General features: G+C 44.3%; 1 protein-coding gene across 1 annotated transcript in view; it reads left to right on the forward strand.

Annotated features, from left to right (window-relative positions):
* Positions 1-22,601, forward strand: part of TGM6 (transglutaminase 6) — a 39,992-nt gene that overhangs the window by 14,013 nt on the left and 3,378 nt on the right. The window contains 10 exon segments of the mRNA XM_060079186.1: positions 5,228-5,331; positions 5,424-5,680; positions 6,470-6,514; positions 6,516-6,590; positions 7,858-7,989; positions 9,473-9,650; positions 10,177-10,339; positions 13,780-13,883; positions 13,962-14,090; positions 14,093-14,120. Of these exon segments, the coding sequence (XP_059935169.1) occupies positions 5,228-5,331; positions 5,424-5,680; positions 6,470-6,514; positions 6,516-6,590; positions 7,858-7,989; positions 9,473-9,650; positions 10,177-10,339; positions 13,780-13,883; positions 13,962-14,090; positions 14,093-14,120 (1,215 nt within the window).

Below are 22,601 nucleotides of genomic sequence, written 5' to 3' on the forward strand. Positions count from 1 at the left end.
TTTGTGCCAGTACCATATTGTCTTCATTACTGTAGCTTTGTAGTATAGTCTGAAGTCAGGGACTCTGATTCCTCCAGTTCCACTTTTTTCTCCTCAAGATTGCTTTGACTATGCGGGGTCTTTTGTGTCTCCATACAAATTTTAAGATTTTTTGTTCTAGTTCTGTAAAAAATGCTACTGATAATTTGATAGGGATTACATTGAATCTGTAGATTGCTTTGGGTAGTATAGTCCTTTTCACAATATTGATTCTTCTAATCAAGAACATGGTATATCTCTCCATCTGTTGGTATCATCTTTAATTTCTTTCATCACTGTCTTATAGTTTTCTGCATATGGCTCTTTTGTCTACCTAGGCATTTTTTTTTTTTTTTTCCTTTTTGCGGTATGCGGGCCTCTCACTGTTGTGGCCTCCCCCGTCGCGGAGCACAGGCTCCGGACGCGCAGGCTCCGGACGCGCAGGCTCAGCGGCCATGGCTCACGGGCCCAGCCGCTCCGCGGCATATGGGATCCTCCCAGACCGGGGCACGAACCCGTATCCCCTGCATCGGCAGGCGGACTCTCAACCACTTGCGCCACCAGGGAGGCCCTACCTAGGCATTTTTATTCCTAGATATTTTATTCTTTTTTTTTTTTTTTTTTTTTTTTTTTTTTTTTTTTTGCTGTACGCGGGCCTCTCACTGCTGTGGCCTCTCCCGTTGCGGAGCACAGGCTCCGGACACACAGGCTCCGCAGCCATGGCTCACGGGCCCAGCCGCTCCACGGCATGTGGGATCCTCCGGGATCGGGGCACGAACCCGTGTCCCCTGCATCGGCAGGCGGACTCTCAACCACTGCGCCACCAGGGAGGCCCTAGATATTTTATTCTTTTTGTTGCAATGGTAAATGGGAGTGTTTCCTTAATTTCTCTTTCAGATATTTCATCATTAGTGTATAGGAATGCAAGAGATTTCTGTGCATTAACTTTGTATCCTGCAACTTTACCAAATTCATTGGTTAGCTCTAGTAGTTTTCTGGTGGGATCTTTAGGATTGTCTATGTATAGTATCATGTCATCTGCAAAGAGTGACAGTTTTACTTCTTCTTTTCCAATTTGTATCCCTTTTATTTCTTTTTCTTCTCTGACTGCCATGGCTAGGACTTCCAAAACTATGTTGAAAAATAGTGGTGAGAGAGGATATCCTTGTCTTGTTCGTGATCTTAGAGGAAATGCTTTCAGTTTTTCACCATTGAGAATGATGTTTGCTGTGGGTTTGTCATATATGCCCTTTGTTATGTTGAGGTGGGTTCCCTCTATGCCCACTTCTGGAGAGTTTTTATCATAAATTGGTGTTGACTTTTGTCAAAAGCTTTTTCTGCATCTATTGATATGATCATATGGTTTTTATTCTTCAATTTGTTACTATGGTGTATCACATTGATTCATTTGCATATATTGAAGAATCCTTGCATCCCTGGGATAAATCCCACTTGATCATGGTGTATAATCCTTTTAATGTGTTGCTGGATTCTGTTTTCTAGTATTTTGTTGAGGATTTTTGCATCTATATTCATCAGTGATATTGGTCTGTAATTTTCTCTTTTTGTAGTATCTTTTTCTGCTTTGGGTATCAGCGTGATGGTGGTCTCATACAATGAGTTTGGGAGTGTTCCTTCCTCTGCAATATTTTGGAAGAGTTTGAGAAAGATGGGTGTTAAGTCATCTCTAAATGTTTGATAGAATTCACCTGTGAAGCCTTCTGGTTCTGGACTTCTGCTTGTTGGAAGATTTTTAATCACAGTTTCAATTTCATTACTTGTGATTGGTCTATTCATATTTTCTGTTTCTTCCTGGTTCAGTCTTGGAAGGTTATACCTTTCTAAGAATTTGTCCATTTCTTCCAGGTTGTCCATTTTATTGGCATACAGTTACTTGTAGTAGTCTCTTAGGATGCTCTGTATTCCTGTGGTGTCTGTTGTAACTTCTTTTTCATTTGTAATTTTATTGATTTGAGTCCTCTCCCTCTTTTTCTTGAGGAGTCTGGCTAATGTTTTATCAATTTTGTTTATCTTCTCAAAGAACCAGCTTTTAGTTTTATTGATCTTTGCTGTTGTTTTCTTTGTTTCTATTTCATTTATTTCTGCTCTGATCTTTATGATTTCTTTCCTTCTGCTCACTTTGGGTTTTGATTGTTCTTCTTTCTCTAGTTCTTTTAAGTGTAAAGTTAGATTGTTTATTTGAGATTTTTCTTGTTTCTTGAGGTAGGCTTGTATAGCTATAAACTTCCCTCTTAGAACTGCTTTTGCTGCATCCCATAGGTTTTGGATCGTTGTATGTTCACTGTCATTTGTCTCTAGGTATTTTTTGATTTCCTCTTTGATTTCTTCAGTGATTTCTTGGTTCTTTAGTAACGTAGTGTTTAGCCTCCATGTGTTAGTGTTTTTTACGTTTTTTTCCCTGTAATTCATTTGTAATCTCATAGCGTTGTTTTCCGAAAAGATGCTTGATATGATTTCAATTTTCCTAAATTTACTGAGGCTTGATTTGTGACCCAAGATGTGATCTATCCTGGAGAATGTTCCATGCACACTTGAGAAGAAAGTGTAATCTGCTGTTTCTGGATGGAATGCCCTATAAATATCAATTAAATCTATCTGGTCTATTGTGTCATTTAAAGCTTCTGTTTCCTTATTTATTTTTATTTTGGATAATCTGTCTTTTGGTGTAAGTGAGGTGTTAATGTCCCCCACTATTATTGGGTTACTCTCAACTTCCTCTTTTATAGCTGTTAGCAGTTGCCTTATGTATTGATGTGCTCCTATGTTGGGTGCATATATATTTATAATTGTTATAGCTTCTTCTTGGATTGATCCCTTGATCATTATGTAGTGTCCTTCCTTGCCTCTTGTAACATTTTTTATTTTAACGTCTATTTTATCTGATATGGGTATTGCTACTACAGCTTTCTTTTGATTTCCATTTGCATGGAATATCTTTTTCCATTCCCTCACTTTCAGTCTGTATGTGTCCCTAGGTCTGAAGTGGGTCTCTTGTAGACAGCATATATATGGGTCTTGTTTTTGTATCCATTCAGCAAGACTGTGTTTTGGTTGGAGCATTTAATCCATCAATATGTATGTTCCTATGACCATTTTCTTAATTGTTTTGGGGTTTGTTTCTGTAGGTCCTTTTCTTCTCTTGTATTTCCCACTTAGAGAAGGTCCTTTAGCATTTGTTGTAGAGCTGGTTTGGTGGTGCTGAATTCTCTTAACTTTTGCTTGTCTGTAAAGCTTTTGATTTCTGCATCGAATCTGAATGAGATCCTTGCCAGGTAGAGTAATCTTGGTTGTACGTTCTTCCCTTTCATCACTTTAAGTATAGCATGCCACTCCCTTCTGGCTTGTAGAGTTTCTGCTGAGAAATCAGCTGTTAACCTTATGGGAGTTCCCTTGTATGTTATTTGTCATTTATCCCTTGCTGCTTTCAATAATTTTTCTTTCTCTTTAATTTTTGCCAATTTGATTACTATGTGTCTCGGTGTGTTATCCTTGGGTTTATCCTGTATGTGACTCACTGCACTTCCTGGACTTGGGTGGCTATTTCCTTTCCTGTGTTAGGGAAATTTTCGACTATAATCTCTTCAAATATTTTCTCGGTTCATTTCTCTCTCTCTTCTCCTTCTGGGACCACTATAATGTGAACGTTGTTGTGTTTAATGTTTTCCCAGAGGTCTCTTAGGCTGTCTTCATTTCTTTTCATTCTTTTTTATTTATTCTGTTCTGCAGCAGTGAATTCCTCCATTCTGTCTTCCAGGTCACTTTTCCGTTCTTCTGCCTCAGTTGTTCTGCTATTGATTCCTTCTTGTGTAGTTTTCATTTCAGTTATTGTATTGTTCATCTCTGTTTGTTTGTTCTTTAATTCTTCTAGGTCTTTGTTAAACAGTTCTTGCGTCTTCTCCATCTTTGCCTCCATTGTTTTTCCAAGGTCCTGTTTCATCTTCACTATCATTATTCTGAATTCTTTTTCTGGAAGCTTGCCTATCTCTACCTCATTGAGCTGTTTTTCTGGGGTTTTATCTTCTTACTTCATCTGGTACATAACCCTCTGCCTTTTCATCTTGTCTATCTTTCTGTGAATGTGGTTTTTGTTCCACAGGCTGCAGCACTGTGGTTCTTCTTGCTTCTGCTGTCTGTCCTCTGGTGGATGAGGCTATCTAAGGGGCTTGTGCAGGTCTCCTTATGGGAGGGACTGGTGGTGGGTGGAGTTGACTGCTGTGCTGGTGGGCAGAGCTCAGTAAAACTTTAATCCACTTGACTGCTGATGAGTGGGATGGGTTCCCTGTTGTTGGTTGTTGGGCCTGAGGGAACCCAACACTGGACCCTACCTGGGGTCTTTGGTGGGGCCAATGGCGGACTCTGGGAGGGCTCATGCCAAGGAGTACTTCCCAGAACTTCTGCTGCCAGTGTCCTTGTTCCCATGGTGAGCCACAGCCACCCCCGCCTCTGCAGGAGACCCTCTAACACTATCAGGTAGGTCTGGTTCAGTCTCTCCTGGGGTCACTGGTGTTCCCCTGGGTCCTGATGTGCACACTATTTTGTGTCTGCCCTCCAAGAGTGGAGTCTCTGTTTCACCCAGTCCTGTCGATGTCCTGCAGTCAAATCCCGCTAGCTTTCAAAGTCTGATTCTCTAGGAATTCCTCTTCCTGTTGCCGGACCCCCAGGTTGGGCAGCCTGACGTGGGGCTCAGAACCTTCACTCCAGTGGGTGTACTTCTGTGGTATAAGTGTTCTCCAGTCTGTGAATCAACCACCCAGCAGTTATGGGATTAGATTTTGTTGTGATTGCACCCCTCCTACCGTCTCATTATGGCTTCTCATATGTCTTTGGTTGTGGGGTATCTTTTTTGGTGATTTCCAGTGTCTTCCTGTCAATGATTGTCCAGCCCCTAGTTTTGATTCTGGTGTTCTCGCTAGAAGGAGTGAGAGCACGTCCTCCTACTCCACCATCTTTGTTCAGGCTCCTGGAGGCTTTTGATGACAGCTTTCTGGGGATGGTTGGAAGGTGCTGCCAGCAGGCAGTGGGACAGATGAGATGACAACTCTGGAATCCTAGGCACACCAAGAAATCCAGGGCTCTGGATGGGTATGGAAATTCATCAGGCACTTTTGGAGCCCATGCTTTCATTTGCTGATCAGACAGAAGGCACACTTTGGTTTCAAAGAGTGCTTTCACTTCCTCCTTGATCCAGAAAGTGGGTGGAAGTCAGGACAGCTGAAGTGGACCCCTCTCTACTGCTGGCCCTCTTGCATCTTGGTCAGGTCCTTCCCCACAGCAGGGTCCCAGCAGCTCAGGGTTGGTCTACCAGGTCTGTAGCTTTTCCCTTTCTCCAGAGCTGAGCTTCCTGGGGGTGGCTGGGTCTCCTGATTCCCTCTCCTCTCTGCCAGGACCCCAGGCTTCTGAGGCCCTCTGCACCAAAGCTGTGTTCCAGACATCAGAGCTGGAGGAGAGCAATGCCTGGATGGCAGTGAAGGAGGCTCAGATGGAGAACACCATGACCATCAGCCTCACCAACCCTCCTGATGCTGTCATTGGCTGCTACCAGCTGAGCACCAAGGTTTCCTCTCACCGCAAACACAGTAACCAGAAGCTGGGTGAGTTTGTTCTGCTTTTCAACCCATGGTGCCCAGATAGGAGCTCCTGAGTCCAAGGCTGAGGTTTTCCTGGAAGCTGTCCTTCAGGAAGGCCTGGGAGGCAAGTTAGGGACAGGGAGATGAATGCCAAGAGCTTGGCAAGAGCAGGCCCAGGAGGAGACAGGCATGGGACAGAGGAAGCTGGTAGCAGATGTTCCAAACCTGCCGTGACAGAGGGGTAGGTATTAGTGGGTTCTGATGTATAGAGGCCAGTGGGCAAGGAGGGAGCCTGATGGCAGGAAAGGCCTAGGATTGGGTAAGAGCCAGGTTTCAGCAGCCAGACAGCCTTGGTTTAGTCCCAGCTTTGCTAAGTTGCTTCCCTCTGAGTCTTAGTTCCTCACCTGTAATATGGGAATAACAGTGCCTACCTCTTAGTGTTATGGTGAGAAACTATAGAGCTAATGTTTGTAATATGCAAGGCACATCTTAAGGAGTACTGAGGTCAGTATTCTTACTAAGGGGTAAGTCAGTAAGCAGTAGCCTGGATCAGTATTCTTATTAATGTTTAAGAGATATGAGCCTTCCATTGTCATTAAGTCAGGTCACTCGAAAGCATCAGGACTTCTAAATTCCCTCCGTCTGGGGCTGGGTTGGGGGTGGTCCCTGCCTGGGGAAAGACTGTCCAGGTGGAGTAGGGCTTGGCCGGGAGGCAGCCTGGGAGCCGGCAAACCCCTCTTGACCTCTCCTGCTCCAGCAGCCTCTAGGCGGCATCCTGCAGCTGAGCCCTGGTGTAGCCCTTTCCCCAGGCCAATGAGGCCAGAGTCCCTGCCCACGCCAGGCCCGACCACTGCCTTTCAGAGGATGATGTGTTTCTGGCCACAGAGGAAGAGAGACAGGAGTACGTACATGCTCAACGACAGCGGGATCATCTTCCGAGGAGTAGAGAAGCACATCTGAGCCCAAGGCTGGAACTTTGGGCAGGTCTCCAGGGGCCCAGGCCAGGAGGGGGACTGAGAGGCATAAGAGACAGAAGGGGGGCTGGGGAGATGAGAAAAGTCAGCGCAGGAGCCTTTCTGTCTGCCCTCTTCTTCCCAGGAGGGACAAGATGGGTTGACTCTTAGACCAAGTCCACTTCTCCAGTCTCTACTACTAGTTGTTCTGGGTCCTTGGGAAGGGGTGGTACATTGGGTACAAATAAATAGCTTAGATCAGGGGCTCTCAATCTTGAGTGTGCACCAGAAGGCCACCAAGGGCTCGTTAAAACACACAAATGGCTGGGCCCCAACTCCCCAAGTTGCTGATTCACTAGGTCTGAGGTGGGGCCTGAGAGTCTGTATTTCTAACAAGTTACCAGGTGCTGCTGCCGTCGCTGGCCTGGAACCACATTTTGAGAGTCACTGGCTTAGATAAGTAGCTATAATACAGGGTGTGATGTTGTGGGAGGGGGCGGAGGCGGTCGGAAAGGTAGAGATGGGAGCAGAGGGAGTTCAGAAGGGCATGAAGGGAAACTCCACCTCAGGGATTGCAGAAGCCTTCATGATATTGGGCTGGAGCCCCCAAAGTCGGGCAGGATCTGGACAGGCAGAGGGAAGAGCAGACAGAGCAGTGGAGAAGGGGAGCCAGAGAGTAGTGGAGGTTCTGTAGAGGAGCTCTGTCTGCCCGGGCTCCGGGCAAGTCGAGAGCCTTGACTGTCAGGCTGAGGAGCTGGGCGTTGAAAGCATCTGGGGCTCAGGGGCTGGGCAGGGATGATATACTAGACAGTTTAAGGTCCATCTAAGGGTAACCCCATCTCAGCACCCACTTCTTATTGCCACATAGAAAGTGAGCCCAGGGTTCCCAGACCTTCCCAATTTTCAAAGACCAGAAATCTTAATTTGTATGTGAAAATCCCCCAGTTTTTAAATGTTGTCAACTAAGTCATTTGAAAACATTATGTAAACAAGTGGGATCAATGTGGCTCCAGAGTGTCAGTTTATCATGAACTTTACTGTGGTTCATGGGGAGCCATGGGCCTACTGAACAGGGGAGGGAGGTGATTAAGGCTGAGCTTCTGGTTCCCAGTGACTCTTTGAAAGAAGGTTTTTGAGACTTGGGTGTGCTCTATTGTGTCCCTGGAGGGGGGTGGAGGGGTGGGCAAGGGGGTAGGCAAACTCCCTGCACAATACAGTGACTGACTATGGGAGGGTCGTGAGAGGGTCTGAAGTGTAGGTGTGGCTCTGGTCTCTAAGAGCAGCTTCTCTGGGGATAGTTTGAGGAGGACATCCTGAACATCTGCTTCTGCATCCTGGACTGAAGCCCTAGTCACCAAGATGACCCAGCCACCACCAAAGTGTCCCACCGCTACGAACCCATCTACGTCACTGAAGCCATCAGCGCCATGGTAAGGAGCCCTGCTATCCCTGCATGCACACTCCCTCGTGGGTCCCCGGGCCAACTCCAGGGCCACACCCTAAGATTTTTCCTATCACCTCTTGTTTTAATTCTCTATTGCCGCATAACAAATCACCCCAAAACTCAGTGGTATAAAACGGCCATTTACTGTGCTGACAACTTTGCAAATCATGGAGTTGTTCAGGGCAACGTGAGGACAGAACACCTCTGTTCCAAGCTGCTTCAGCTGGGTGTGTCTGAATGGCTGCAGATGTCTGGGATGATTTGACGGGACCACATATCTAGGGCATTGGTTCCAGCAGTCAATGTTTCCTTGGTTCTCTTCCATGCTGTGTCTGCTGGAAGTGGAATGCCCAGGTGGCTTGCTCACTCTCATGTCTGGCCCCTGGGCTGGGGTGGTTGGAAGAGCTGGGTCTGGCCAGTCATCACTCTGTGTCTCCACGCAGCCTTTCCACATGGCTAAGTTGGGCTTCCTCACAGCATGGCAGTCTCAGGGTAATCAGATAAGGCAGCTGGTTTCTCCCCAAGCGATTATTCTAAAATTAAGTGGAAGCTGCCCGTCTCATAAAGCCTGGGCCTGGAAACAGGCACAGCATCACTTCCACCATGGTCATTAATCAAAGCAGTCACAGGCCAACCGAGATTCAGGGAGAGGGTACACAGAACCACCTCGCTATGAGAGGAGTGCCATCTTTAATCTATTACATGTCAGTGCTTCCTCCTCAGAAGGTAGCCAGAGGGCCTACTAGCTCTCTCTATAGCAAGTAGGTGTTAAGATCAGTGGGTGGGTAACTGTGATTCCAAAAATGGGCAAAGCTGTTTTTTTCATATTTGATACTTTCAATTCCTCAAGACTTCAGAGAGATGTTGGAGCACAGAGAATCAAAAGCAGTGACCAGTCCCAAACAGTAGAGTGGTACAACCCTGTGGGATAGCGGTACAGGCTCCCAAGTCAAAGTCCTGAACTCCTGAACCCCTTTTGCTAACTTGCTGTGCGATTTGAGCAAGTTCCCTAACCTCTATGAATCTCAGTTTCCTCATCTGAAAAAAAAAGGAAATAATAGAACCTACATCATAGACTAATATAGATTAATATAGATTAATATAATGCATGCTAAGCCCTTAGAATAGTGTGTGGCACACAGTAAACATTTAATGAATGTTAAGCGTCTCTACAACTATCATTACCACCAACAGTCCCAAAAAACAGATTACTTAAAACAAGAAATGCTCTAAAACTGAATATGATTTTCAGCAATAGAGCATCCCAATGAAAGGTAACTGAAAATGATAAATGGTACCAAAAAGTAGGTATTTTAAGACAGCAGATGGCCCCAATTTTCAGACAATTTAAAAACAAGGGGTGGCCCCAAATAAATGGGTGACCCAAAGTTGGAGATGATTTTACGATGGCAATGTTCCTGAAGAGGGAAGTCCTGCCTGGTGGTGGACTTTTGGCCTCCTCTGCCCAGATGAACAGCAACAACGACCAGGGCATGGTACAAGGCCAGTGGCAGGACAAGTACGGTGGCGGCACCAGCCCACGGCACTGGCGTGGCAGCGTGGCCATTCTGCACAAGTCGTTCAAGGGCAGGTTCAAGCCAGTCAGATATGGCCAGTGCTGGGTCTTTGCTGGAGTCATGTGTACAGGTACCCTGGGAAAGAAGTTCCCCAACCCCTAGTCAGCTCAGTTTGCATTTGTTTCCATATATTTGCATAGGCATCCCTCACCCCCCACAAAAACATCTTTCTTTATTAGTGATGGGGGAAATAGAAGTCTGGGTAATGAAAAGAGAAACCAGATCCCTCATTTATGTGACTTTTGGTCTTTTATTTTACAGGAGTCCCACCTCTCAAGCCCATTGAGTGCCCTTGAGTGAGTCTTGTGGTCCTGGGTCCTCAGTCCCTACAGGCTATTATGGCTATTATAGGGTTATTATATGGCTTCCAAGGTCCTGCCAGCCTCAGCGCCCATCTATTCAAATGGGGCTGGTGGCAGTGACTCTAGAAGTCCCCTGAGAGAATGTACAGGAGATGGAGGTGTTTCTCAGAGTGGAGATGAGAGTTGGCCCTGCCAAAGACAGGGAGGGGGCTGTGGCTAGACCTGAGGCAGGCGGCCTGCTAGGGGAGGCCACACCACCCCTCCCTGAGTCTGGGGTCCCGGCCTGTCCTGGAGTCTTTCAAGCATCCTGCTCTTCACTCCTTGGGTGCTTGGGGATAGCGACACGGGTTGTGTCCAAATTTAACTTGGAGCATGACAGGGGCAGGAACCTGAGTGTGGACAAATACGTGGACCCCTTCGGGCGGACGCTGGAGGACTTGATGGAGGACAGCATGTGGTGGGTCCTCAGCCGCCGGCTCCCAGGGGCGCCCTGAGGCCCTCCCAGATGGAGCTCAGCTCCACTGAGTCTGAGCCGGTTCTGGAAGGGGTGACAGGTGCCCAGCAGAGGGGTTGGTCCTGGGCAGGGTGACACCTCTTCTGAGATACAGGGGTCTTTGGACACATGACTCAGAAGCCAAGAGGGGGTCTCAGGATTTGACAGCCTTGTACCCCCGGCTCTCCGCTCTGCAGGGCTATGAGCCCTCCCCTAGACACCTGTGACTTGCAGGTGGGGTCAAGACCCGCCCCTGCAGAGTTACCTCTGTGTTCCGCTCCTGTTGTCTGTCAGCTTCCTGTGCACTGAGCTGTGTCTCAGGTGGGAAACAAGCTCCTTTCTCAGCTCAAACAAAACTCTTTGCACAAAGCTTTACAAAATCCATTTTGATTTTATTTTTTAAAGTAGGAGATACATTCACGTGCTTTAATATTCAAAAGGTACAGAATGGGCTACAGTGTAAGTCTCCCTCTCTCCATTGCCAGCAACCCCATCCTCCTTCTGGACACAACACCAGAGAGAAGCCCTGCAGCTACAGGAGCACACGTATGCACAATCCTAACACACCCCCACTTCCCCTCACTTAATATCGGCAGCATAATGTAAACTGTTCATTTTGCTCTACATGAAACAATTCCATATCGGTACATACAAGGTTTCCTTTCTTTTTTTTCTTAATTAATTAATTAATTAATTATTTTTTGGTTGCATTGGGTCTTCGTTGCTGCACGTGGGCTTTCTCTAGTTGTGGTAAGCGGGGGCTACTCCATTGCAGTGCGCGGGCTTCTCATTGAGGTGGCTTCTCTTTTTGCAGAGCACAGGCTCTAGACACACGGGCTTCAGTAGTTGTGGCGCACAGGCTCAGTAATTGTGGCTCATGGGCTCTAGAGCGCAGGCTAAGTAGTCGTGGTGCACGGGCTTAGTTGCTCCGCGGCACGTGGGATCTTCCTCCACCAGGGCTCGAACCTGTATCCTCTGCATTGGCAGGTGGATTCTTAATCAATGCACCACCAGGGAAGTCCCCTTATTTTCTATAGTGTTTAAAAAGTAGTAACACCGTGCCCAGTGAGCACCTCATGTATGCCAGGCCCAGTTGTGCTGCACATGCAGGCTGACCTCATTTTATTACTCTCCTTTTTATTGTGCTTCACAGACATTGCATTTTTTTTACAAATTGAAGGTTTGTGGCAATCTTGTGGCAAGCAAGTCTATTGGCATCATTTTTCCAACAGCTTCATTAAAGTATGTACATTGTTTTTTTAGACGTAATGCTATTGCACACTTAATAGATTACAGCATACTGTTAGCCTAACTTTTATATGCACTGGGAAACCAAAAAAGTTTGTGTGACTTGCTTTATTGCTGTATCCACATTTTATCCACATGTAGTGGTCTGGAACCTAATCCACAATATCTCCAAGGTGTACCTGTGTACTAATTCATTCCTCCAAACAACCTTGTAAGCAAGCTAGTATTATTATCTCTATTTTGCAGATGAGGAAACCAAGGCACAGAGAGGTTAAGTAACTTGTCTAAGGCCACACAGCTGGTGAGTGGAAGAGAAGTTACAAACCTGTCCTGTCTTTCAATTGTACAGCAAAACCAGTGTTTATCTAACCACCTCACATGGCTGGACCAAATATTTGCCTTTACAAACAAGGCTTTTAGAAAACCAAAAAGAGGAGAAGGAAAGGGGAGAAGAGAGGCAGAGAGATGGTCTGAGGCTGGACACCAGCTTCGGGGGAAGGGATCCTGGGCACGTTCCCCTGGGCGTGGCTGAAGGACATTCTTAAGAAGAGGGCTGCTGAGGCCGGCTGTGTTTCCTTCTGTACTACGTGCTCTTCACTATTCCCCTGCTCTTTAGAAAGTCGGCTTTTCTTGGCAACTTGCACATATATGAAAAGACATTCAGACAAGGTTATTCATGGAAGCCTTGTGGATACAGGAGCTCCAAAAAAAAATTGCCTTCTTCTCTTTATGCAGAACGGACAGACCCTTCTTTTTGTTTTGGGGATCTCTGTCACCATACAGGTTAACCATATTCTCCCTTTCACCCCCAATGCTTTTCACAATATTTTCCCAAAGAAGAATTTGGAGGCCAGAGTAAAGATGCCAACCCAGGCCAAGAAGCGTTTCTCTCTGTTGCTTCCTTACTGTGTGACCTTGTGCAAATGATGTCATTTTTCCTAATTTCATATTCTCATCTTTAACATAAGAGACTTAAAGCCTAAACCAAGGCCTACAGAACTCTGCATAATACGAAACCTACCTACCCCCGTGCTTGCCGTAGCCCAGAGATATACTTTCTGTTCCTTGAACACACTAAATATTTTCTTGTCTCAAGAGCCTTTGCACATGCTGCTCCTTCTGTCTGGAACACCATTCCCTTCACTCTTCCTATGGCTAATTCTTTCCACTTTAAGTCTCATCTTAGATGTCATTTACCTAGAGTAGGTCTCCAGCAGTTATTCCCTAACTCAAGCTCCTCTCTTTCTTCACAGTATTTATTATTACTTTATTGTTTTATTTATTTGTTTATTTATTATTATTTATTGTTACTTTATTGTTTTATTTATCTGCTTACTTAATTTTGCCTGTCTCCCTATCTGTCTCCTTTATTAGAATGTAAGCTGCATGAGAACAAGGATCTTCCGTCTTATTTGCTGTTGTATTTATAGACCTTGAACAACAGGTTCTAGATATATATAGATATAGATATATAGATATATATACATACACACGTATATTTATACATACAGGCAGACTTTGGAGATAGTGCCAGTTCAGTTCCAGACCACTTCAATAAAGCAAATATCACAGTAAAGTGAGTCACATGAATTTTTAATCCAAAAGAGCATATAAAAGTTATGTTTACATTATACTATAGTCTAATAAGCGTGCAATAGTATTATGTCTAAAAAACTATGTACATACCTTAATTTTTAAATACTTCATTGCTAAATGATAACTACCATTTGAGCCTTCAGTGTGTTGTACTATTAACATCAAAGGTCACTCATCACAGATCACTATAACAAATACAATAATAATGAAAACGTTTGAAATATTGCAAGAGTTACCAAATGTGACACAGAGAGATATGAAGTGAGCAAATGCTACTGGGAAAACAGGGCAGATAGACTTACTTAAGGAAGGGTTGCCATAAACTCTCAATTTGTAAAAAACGCAATATCTACAAAGTGGAATAAGTGAAGTGCAATTTAAAAAGGTCTGCCTGTACGTATATGAATGCTAGGTGCTCTATCAATACAGTTGATGAACGGTTCACAAAATTCAGCCACAGGGCAGGGCCCAGGGCCTGGCTGGCAGCAGGAACTTTCCCTCTCCGGGAGCGCCTCTCTGCTCACCGGAGGCCACCCTGCCCCCTCCTCTCTCTGTGGCAGGAATTTCCATGTCTGGAATGAGAGCTGGTTTGTCCGGCAGGACCTGGGCCCCTCTTACAATGGTTGGCAGGTTCTGGATGCCACCCCCAGGGAGGAGAGCGAAAGTATGGGCTTAGGGGGACGGGTCCCAGACCCCCGCTTTTGCTCCCCTGGAGCTGCTCATGCCCACCCATCCTGCTCAGGCGTGTTCCAGTGCGGCCTGGCCTCGGTCACTGCCATCCGCGAGGGCGACGTGCACCTGGCCCACGACAGTCCTTCTGTGTTTGCGGAGGTCAACGTGGACTACATCACCTGGCTCTGGAATGAGGATGAAGCCGGGAGCGTGTGTCCTCAGACACTAGGTACTACAGGCGATTCCAATGCGCAGCCAATGTTGAGAACACCAGTCTAAGTCTTCTGGTGTATTAGGCCAAGAAGGAGGAGGACAGAAGAGTGGAAATGCCTTTGACTTCAGGGGGCGAGGATTCAGTGCCCTAAGGCAGGCGGGTCCTGCTTCCCTGGTTACTCCATAGCTCAGGGAGGACGGGTGGTGGCTCCGTTACAGCCTGCTACCTTGGGACTCACTCCTGTGCTGTCCCCAGGCACTGCTGATTTCTTGAGACATTGCCCCCACCTTGCAGTGGAGCCCCTCCCACCCTACTGGCAGTCACACAGCTTCCCTCTGATGCATGGAAGTTTTTGTCCCCAGATTCTGGAGGGGGTTTGCAAGGTTGTGGCCCTCACACTCATCTAGATGCTGTGGCCCCCTCCAAAGCTGGTGGGCAGAGTTCTTGATGGGCTGTTACCCACCTGCCATCTCCCTTCAGTTCTCCCCTCTGTGCTCAGGGAACACACAGCTCAATAAGCAGACCTCCCACAAGGATGAAATGCCAGCTTCCCCTTCCTGTAGGCACTCTGCCAGTCTTTACCGGCCAACTCCTTCCTGCAGGCACCCCTAAACTTTAACATTGATTCTTTTAAACACCCCCTAACACACACACACACACACACACACACACACACACACACACACACACACGGTCCCCCAGTCCCTTCTCTAGGAACATGGCCCTTGATGTTGATGACCTTCTCTTCTTCACTGTCTCAGGGTGGGCAGTGAGGGGTGGTAGGTGGTAAGGCCTCTTCCAAACTGCTACTTCTCTCATAAGTCCTTCAGGTTGATGCCTGGTCCCATCTGCTGGGAGTTTCTAAAACTTAGAATACGGGGTCTTTGGGGTCTCTTATCCTAAGCTTTAGCCATGGCCACATGAGAAATCAACATCCTGTTACAAGATGCCAATAACAGTAGTCACCACTGCTGAGTCCCACTGTGGGCTGGCCGTGTTCACATGTTATTTAATTCTATTATTTAACAAATGCTTACAAAGCAGTTCCCATAAGCTTGTAAGGTAGAGGCTGGTATAACACTTATTTGATAGAGGAAAAAGTAGAGGTGCACAGAGGGAAGTGGACTCAGTGAAGGGGCACAACCAGTGAGTAGCGAGTCTGGCTCCGGAGCCCATGCTCTTCCTTTACTCTTGGCTGCACTATCTAATTATAATATTATCTACAGTTGATTGCCCACTGTGGGGCAAGTGATTTTACATCTAGGTTAATAATAATAATAGCATCTAAATATTGTTAAGCATGGTGATAAGCAATGTCTGCACATTATTTCATTTAATATCATAAAAATCCCGTCTTACATAAGCAAGTTGAAGCATAGGAAGGTTAAGTAACTTCCCCAAGTTTCCAAAACCTAGAAGAGCTGGAATGCTAACCAGAGCCTCTGTGTAATCTCAGAGCCTCTGCCTCTCCACTCTGCTAGACTGCTTCTCTCTTCCATGAGTGCCCACAATGTGCCATGTACCGTGCCAGGTTCTTTTATGTGCTCGAGAAATAAAGCGGCCCTAAGTGTCAGGCATGATTTAGAGGCAGGAGAGAAAGAGAAGTGCCCAGAGGATTCACCATCTGGTGAGCAGACAGCGTCAGGAAGGTACAGGGTGATCAGCTGCACTGTGTTGGGGAGGCCAGAAGGCTGAGGAAGCACAGAGGACAGGTTGCTAACCAGCCAGGGAGGAGAGGGCAAGAAGAACATCCCCTGGGAAGGGATCCTGAAGGGAGTAGATTTAGCAGGAGATGAAGGGCTGGGAAGGCATTCCAGGAGAGGACCCTATGCATCTTGATTCCAGATTCACTATAAGCAGTGCTGTTCATCCAAGCCACGGGCATCCCATTCTGTGGATGAAATGGCAGGGCCTGTCTGCTTGCTCCATCCACTGAAGGAGGATACATGATAGAGCAGATTCAGAGCCCTTGGGGACAATGTGCTTTGCCCCTACCCCTGAGTCAGCCTGGATGCTGAACAAAGAGGAACCAACCTTCCAAGCAAAGGAAACTGTGTACAAAAAACGCACTGGCCGTCCTCAGATTCAGGTGGGCTTTCTGCAACAGGCTTCAGAGTAGAGTGGAGGAAGGCAGCTTCCCCCGCTAACCTTCAGGCAGAGGCACTAAACACAGAGGAAAGATAGAGGCTGGTGCCAGGGGTTTGCAGGGGAGCCAGGTTGGCAGTTCAGCCATCTGCCTCTGGGCCTGCCTGTTAGCTTCTTAGGGCTTCCATAACAAATTACCAGAAATGTAGCAGCTTAAACCATCAGAAAGTTATTCTCTCACAGTTCTAGAGGCCAGAAGTTAAAAATCAAGGTTTAGCAGGGCCATACTCCCTCCAAAGGCTCTAGGGAAGAATCCTTCCTTGATTCTCCCAGCTGCTGATGGCCCCTGCATTCTTTGGCTTGTGGCTGCATCACTCCAATTTCTGCCTCCACACGGCCTTCTTTCCTCCTATGTGTCTCAAATCTCCATTTCCTTTCTCTTACAATGACATCAATCATTGACTTTAGGTCCCACCATAAATCCAGGGAGATCTTATCCCAGGATAATTAACGTACAAAGGCCCTATTTCCAAATAAGTTTATATTCACAGGTACCAGGGGTTAGGACTTGGACATACCATTTAAGGGGACACTATTCTGCCCACTACAGCCTGTGAGCGGGGAAGACCAAGCACCTGCTGATCAGGGCCTGGCCAGCCAGCCAGGCAGAGGACAGCACATCCAGTGGCTGTGGGGCTGGAGCTGAGAGGCTGATCCACAGAGACCCAGTGACCAGGCCCCAGGGAACTCCCCTTCCACCCTCTCTTTCCCTCTCTGTTACCCTGCTGTCTGTCTCTTTCTACACTTCTCTGCTGTGCCCTTCTCCCTCTCTTCCTTCTTGCATTTAGTGGGTCCCCCCAAGTGCCAGGTAGGAGAGTGGACAAGATGAGCAAGAAAGCAGACAGTCCCAGCACAGCGTGTTGCTGTCTGCCTGCCAAAGTACAAAATGGCCAAGGGAACAGCATGGGGGAAGGCACAGCTTGTTCAGGCAACAGCAAGGGTGAAAGGGTCATTGGAGGCTCTTTTATACCTAAAGGACTTTGCACAGGATGCTTTCTCTGCCTGGGAAGGTCCTGCTGACTTCATCCCAAGTCTGCCTGACCAGGGGTCTCAGGACCCTACTGGCTTCCTTCCTTCTAAGTACATATCACAATCTGATATTTGCTTGAATCTTTATTCTTTCCCAACAAACTAGACTGTGAGTTCTGGTATGGCTGGAAACCTGACTATTTTGTCTTCTGCTATATCACCAGCTCCTGTTTCAGCATCTACCACATAGTGATGCTCAATACGGATTCATATGAATGAATGAATGCAGGATGATAGCACATAATGGGCTTTGAATGCCTAAGGCCATTGATCCATATGTCGGAGGGCCTTGCTTTATTGATTGTAAGACTGGCTTATGTTATGAGATACATGAGGCACATTTTCACATTTCTCTGTATCGATATATATTTATTGAACATCTGCTGTGTGCCAGGTACCCAGAGAGCAAAACATGTATGACCCTTGCCTTAAAGGGGCTAACATTCTAGTGGGGCAGTTAGAAGTTAAGAAAAAGTAAAATAAATAGTATCTCAGATGTTGATAAGTATTCTGGGGGAAAATAAAGCAGAGAAGAAGTTTAGGAACAGATTGGGAGGAAGTGAACATTTGTCATTAAAATCAGGTGGTCACTAACAGATATCTGTAGAAGACCCACCCAATAGCAGCAGAATACACATTCTTGGAAAGTCCAAATAGAACATAATCCAGAATTGACCATATGTTCATCCATAAAACAAACCTCAGAAATTTTAAAGGATTGAAATCATACAAAGTATATTCTCTGATCACAATGGAATAAGATTAGAAATCAAAATCAGAAAGGAATTTGGGGAATGCACAAATATGTGGAAATTAAGCAATACATACACCTAAACAATCAGTGGGTCAAAGAAGAAATCACAAGTGAAATTAGAAAATATTTTGAGATGAAAGTAAATGAAAACACAACATGCCAAAATTTATGAGGCGAGGTAAAGCAGTACCTAGAGGGAACTTTATAGCTGTAAATACCTATATTAAAGAAGAGCAATCTCAAGTAAATAACCTAACCTTCCACCTTAAGAAACTAGAAAAAGTAGAGCAAATAAAACCCAAAGAAAGCAGATGGGCTTCCCTGGTGGCGCAGTGGTTGAGAGTCCGCCTGCCAATGCAGGGGACACAGGTTTGTGCCCCGGTCCGGGAAGATCCCACATGCCGCGGAGCGGCTGGGCCCGTGAGCCATGGCCGCTGAGCCTGCACATCCAGAGCCTGTGCTCCGCAATGGGAGAGGCCACAACAGTGAGAGGCACACGTACCGCAAAAAAAAAAAAAAAAAAAAAAAAAAAAGAAAGCAGAAGGAGGAAATAAGAAAGATTAGAGTGGAAATAAATTTTTTAAAATGAAGAAAATCAATAAAACCAAAAGTTGGTTTTTTTACAAGATCAACAAAACTGACAAATCTTTAGGTAGACAGAAAGAAGACTCATATTACTAAGGTCAGAGAGGACATCACTACCAACCTTACAAAAAATTATAAGGGGTGTGACAAAAAAATAACTAATTGGTCTTTGTCCCCAGTTCCTGGACACGGCTCCTAAAAACCCTTGGAATCTCTGGAGTGATAAGAGTGTCTTTGGTATGGAAATGAGATGACAGGTGGCTGGGGGTCCCCAGGTAGCTCAGGATGGGGCTGATTACCAAAAAGGCCAAAACCATGCTTAGAAGATTAGAACTTTATACTTCACCTCAACCTCTGGGGATGGGAAAGGGACAGGAGATTGAGTTAAATGCCAATGGCCAATAATTTAATCAATCATGCCTATGTAATTAAACTGCCATAAAAACCCCTAAACACAGGGTGCAGAGAGCTACCAGGTTGGTGAACACATCCAGGAACTAAGAGGGTTACCCTCCCAAAAAGGGCATGGAAGCTCCATGCTACCTCCCCCCTCCCTCTACCTTGCCCTATGTTTCTTCTGTTTATCTCTTCTATTTGGCTATTCCTAAGTTATATCCTTTAATATAAATTGGTAATAGTAACTAAACTGTTTTTCTGTTCTGTGAACTGCTCTAGCAAATTACTGAACCTGGGGCTGGGACAGTCATGGTAACCTCCAATTTGTAACCAAGTCAAACAGAAGTGTAGGTAACTTGGGCACCCAGTACTTGTGACTGGTGTCTGAATTGCGGGCAGTCTTGGACTGAGCCTTTAAATCTGTGGAATCTGACACTAACTCTAGGTAGTTAGTGTCTGGATTGAATTCAAATGCAGGACAGCCAGGTGGTGACCAGAGAGTTGGAGAGTTGGTTGGTGTGGAAAACTCCCACACATTTGGTGTCAGAAGAGTTGTGAATAAAACAGTTCATTAGGAGACAGAATGAACAACTATTTACCAACATATTAGGTAACTTTAGATAAAATGGACAAATTCCTCTAAGAATTACCAAAACTGCCTCAGGAAGAATTAGAAAATCTGAATAGATTTATAATAAGTAAAGAGATTGAAGTAGTAATTTAAAACTTCCCACAAAGAAAAGACCAGGCCCATATGATGTCACTGGTGAATTCTACCAAACATTAAAAGAAGAATTAATACCAATTCTTCACAAACTCCTCCCAAAAAAATAGGAGGGAACATTTCCCAATTCTTTCTATGAGGTTAGTATTATCCTGATAGCAAAACCAGATAATGACATCACAAGAAAGGAAAACTAGAGATCAATATCCCTTATGAACATAGAAGCAAAAATTGTCAACAAAAATACTAGCAAAGTGAATCCAGCAACACATAAAAAGGATTATATGCCATGACCAAGGGTTTATTACAGGAATACAAGATGGGTTGAACATTGAAAGCTAATTAATGTGATACACCACATCAATAGAAAAACTGGACAAAAACCACGTGATCGTCTCAATAGATGCAGAAAATTATTTAACAAAATCCAGCACACCTTCATGATAAAAATGCTCAACAAATTAAGGATAGAAGTGAACTTAGCCTGATAAAAGTCTTCTACAGGTTAACATCATATTTAATGGTAAAAGATTGAATGCTTTCCCCCTAAGATGAGGAAAAGACAATGTTGTACACCATTGCTATTTTGTTCAACATTGTGATGGAAGTATTAGCCAAGGAAATTAGTCAAGAAAAAAATAGAGATCTTTTCAACAGTGTTGGGAAAACTGGATATCAACATGTAAAAGAATGAAGTTGGACCCTTACCTTACACCATACACAAAAATTAACTCAAAGTGGATCAAAGACCTAAATGTAAGACCTAAAACTCTAAAACTCTTAACAGGAAACATAGGAGAAAAGCTTCATGACATTGAATTTGGCAGTGATTTCTTGGATATGACACCAAAGGCAAAGGTAAAAAAAGAAAGACAAATTGGACCTCATCAAACTTTTGTGACATTATCAACAGAGGAAATCTGTAGAATAGGAGGAATTATTTTCAAATCACATATCTGAAAAGAGGTTAATATCCAGAATATATAGACAACTCTAAACACTCGACAGCAAAAAAAACCCAAAGAAATGGGCAAAGGATTGAATAGACATTTCTCCAAAGAGGGTATACAAATGGCCAATAAGCACATGAAAAGATGCTCACATCACTGATCATTATGGAAATGAAAATGAAAACCACAATGAGATACCACCTCATACCTATTAGGGTGACTACTATCACAGAAGGAAAGAAGTCAGGAAGGAAGGAAAGAGGAAAGGAAGAAAGGGATGGAGGAGGAGAGGGAAGAAGAAAGTAAGAAAAGCACAAGTGTTGATAAGGATGTGGAGAAATTAGAACAAGTGCACTGTTGCTGGGATTTTTAAATGGTGCAGCCACTGTGGAAAACAGTATTGAAGTTCTTCATAATATTAAAAATATAATTATCAGATAATCCAGCAATTCCACTTCTGAATATATACCCAAAAGACCTGAAAACAGGGACTTGAAGAGATATTACACCCATGTTCATAACAGCATTATTCACAATAGCTAAAAAAACACGGAAGCAACCCAAGTGTCCATCAAGAGATGAATGGATAAACAAAATACGGTATATACATACAATGGAATATTATTCAACCTTAAAAAGGAAGGAAATTCTGACACATGCTACAAATGGATGAAGCTTTGAAGGCATGATGCTAATGAAATAAGCCAGTCCCACATGGACAAATGCCATACAATTCCACTTGTATGAGGTATCTAGAGTAGTGAAATTCTTAAAGACAAGAAGTAGAATGGTGGATGCTAGTGGCTAGGAGAGGAGGGATGGGAAGTTATTGTTTAATGAACATGGAGTTTCAGTTTTGCAACAGGAAAAGAGTTCTGGAAATGGATGATGGTGAAGATAGCACAAAAATAGGAATGTACCTAATGCCACTGAAGTGCACACTTAAAAATGGTTAAGATAGTAAATTTTATATTATGTATATTTTACTATAATTTTTTAAAAAACAGAAAGAAGAAAAAATAAAGTAAAAGAAAGAAAAGGAAGGAAGGGGGGAGGGGCAAGGGAAAGTAAAGAAACAAGGATTTCCAGATTTGCAAGGAAGAGGTAAAACTATCTCTATTTGCACATGATATGATCTTGTATATATAAAATCCTAAGGAATCCACTAAAAGTTATTAGAGCCAATAAATGAGTTCAGAAAAATTGTAGAACACAAGATCAATTTTTAAAAATTAATTGTATTTCAGGACACTAGCAATGTATAATCTGAAAATGAAATTAAGAAAACAAATCCATTTACAATAGCATCAAAAATAATAAAATACTTAACAATAAATTTAACAAAAGAAGAGCAAGACTAGTACACTGAAAACTACAAAACATTGTTGAAAGAAATTAAAGACTTCAATAAATGGACAGACATCCCATTTTCATGGATTGAAAGACTTTATTTTTTTAAGGTGGCAATGCCCCAAAATTGACCTACAGGATCCATGAAACCCCTATCAAAGTTCCAGCTAAGTTTTTTCCAAAATTGAAAAGCTGTTCCTAAAATTCACTTGGAAATTCGAGGGACCCAGAATAGCCAAAACAATCTTGGAAAAGAAGAACAAAGTTGGAGGGCTCAAACTTCCCAAATTCAAAACTTACTATAAATATACAATAACCCAGATAATGTGATACTGGCATAAGACTAGACATATAGATCAATGAAATAGAATCAGGAGTCCAGAAAAAAACTCTTAAAATTATGTTTAATTGATTTTGACAAGGGTGCCAAGACAATTCAGTGGGGAAAGAATGAGAATAGTCTTTTCAACAGATGGTGCTGGGACCACTAATTATCCACATGCACAGAATAAAATGGGCCTCCTATATCACACAGTACACAAAAATTAACTCAAATGGCTCAT

Source organism: Mesoplodon densirostris, chromosome 16 (assembly GCF_025265405.1).
Source record: "Mesoplodon densirostris isolate mMesDen1 chromosome 16, mMesDen1 primary haplotype, whole genome shotgun sequence".
Classification (NCBI taxonomy): Eukaryota; Metazoa; Chordata; class Mammalia; order Artiodactyla; family Ziphiidae; genus Mesoplodon; species Mesoplodon densirostris.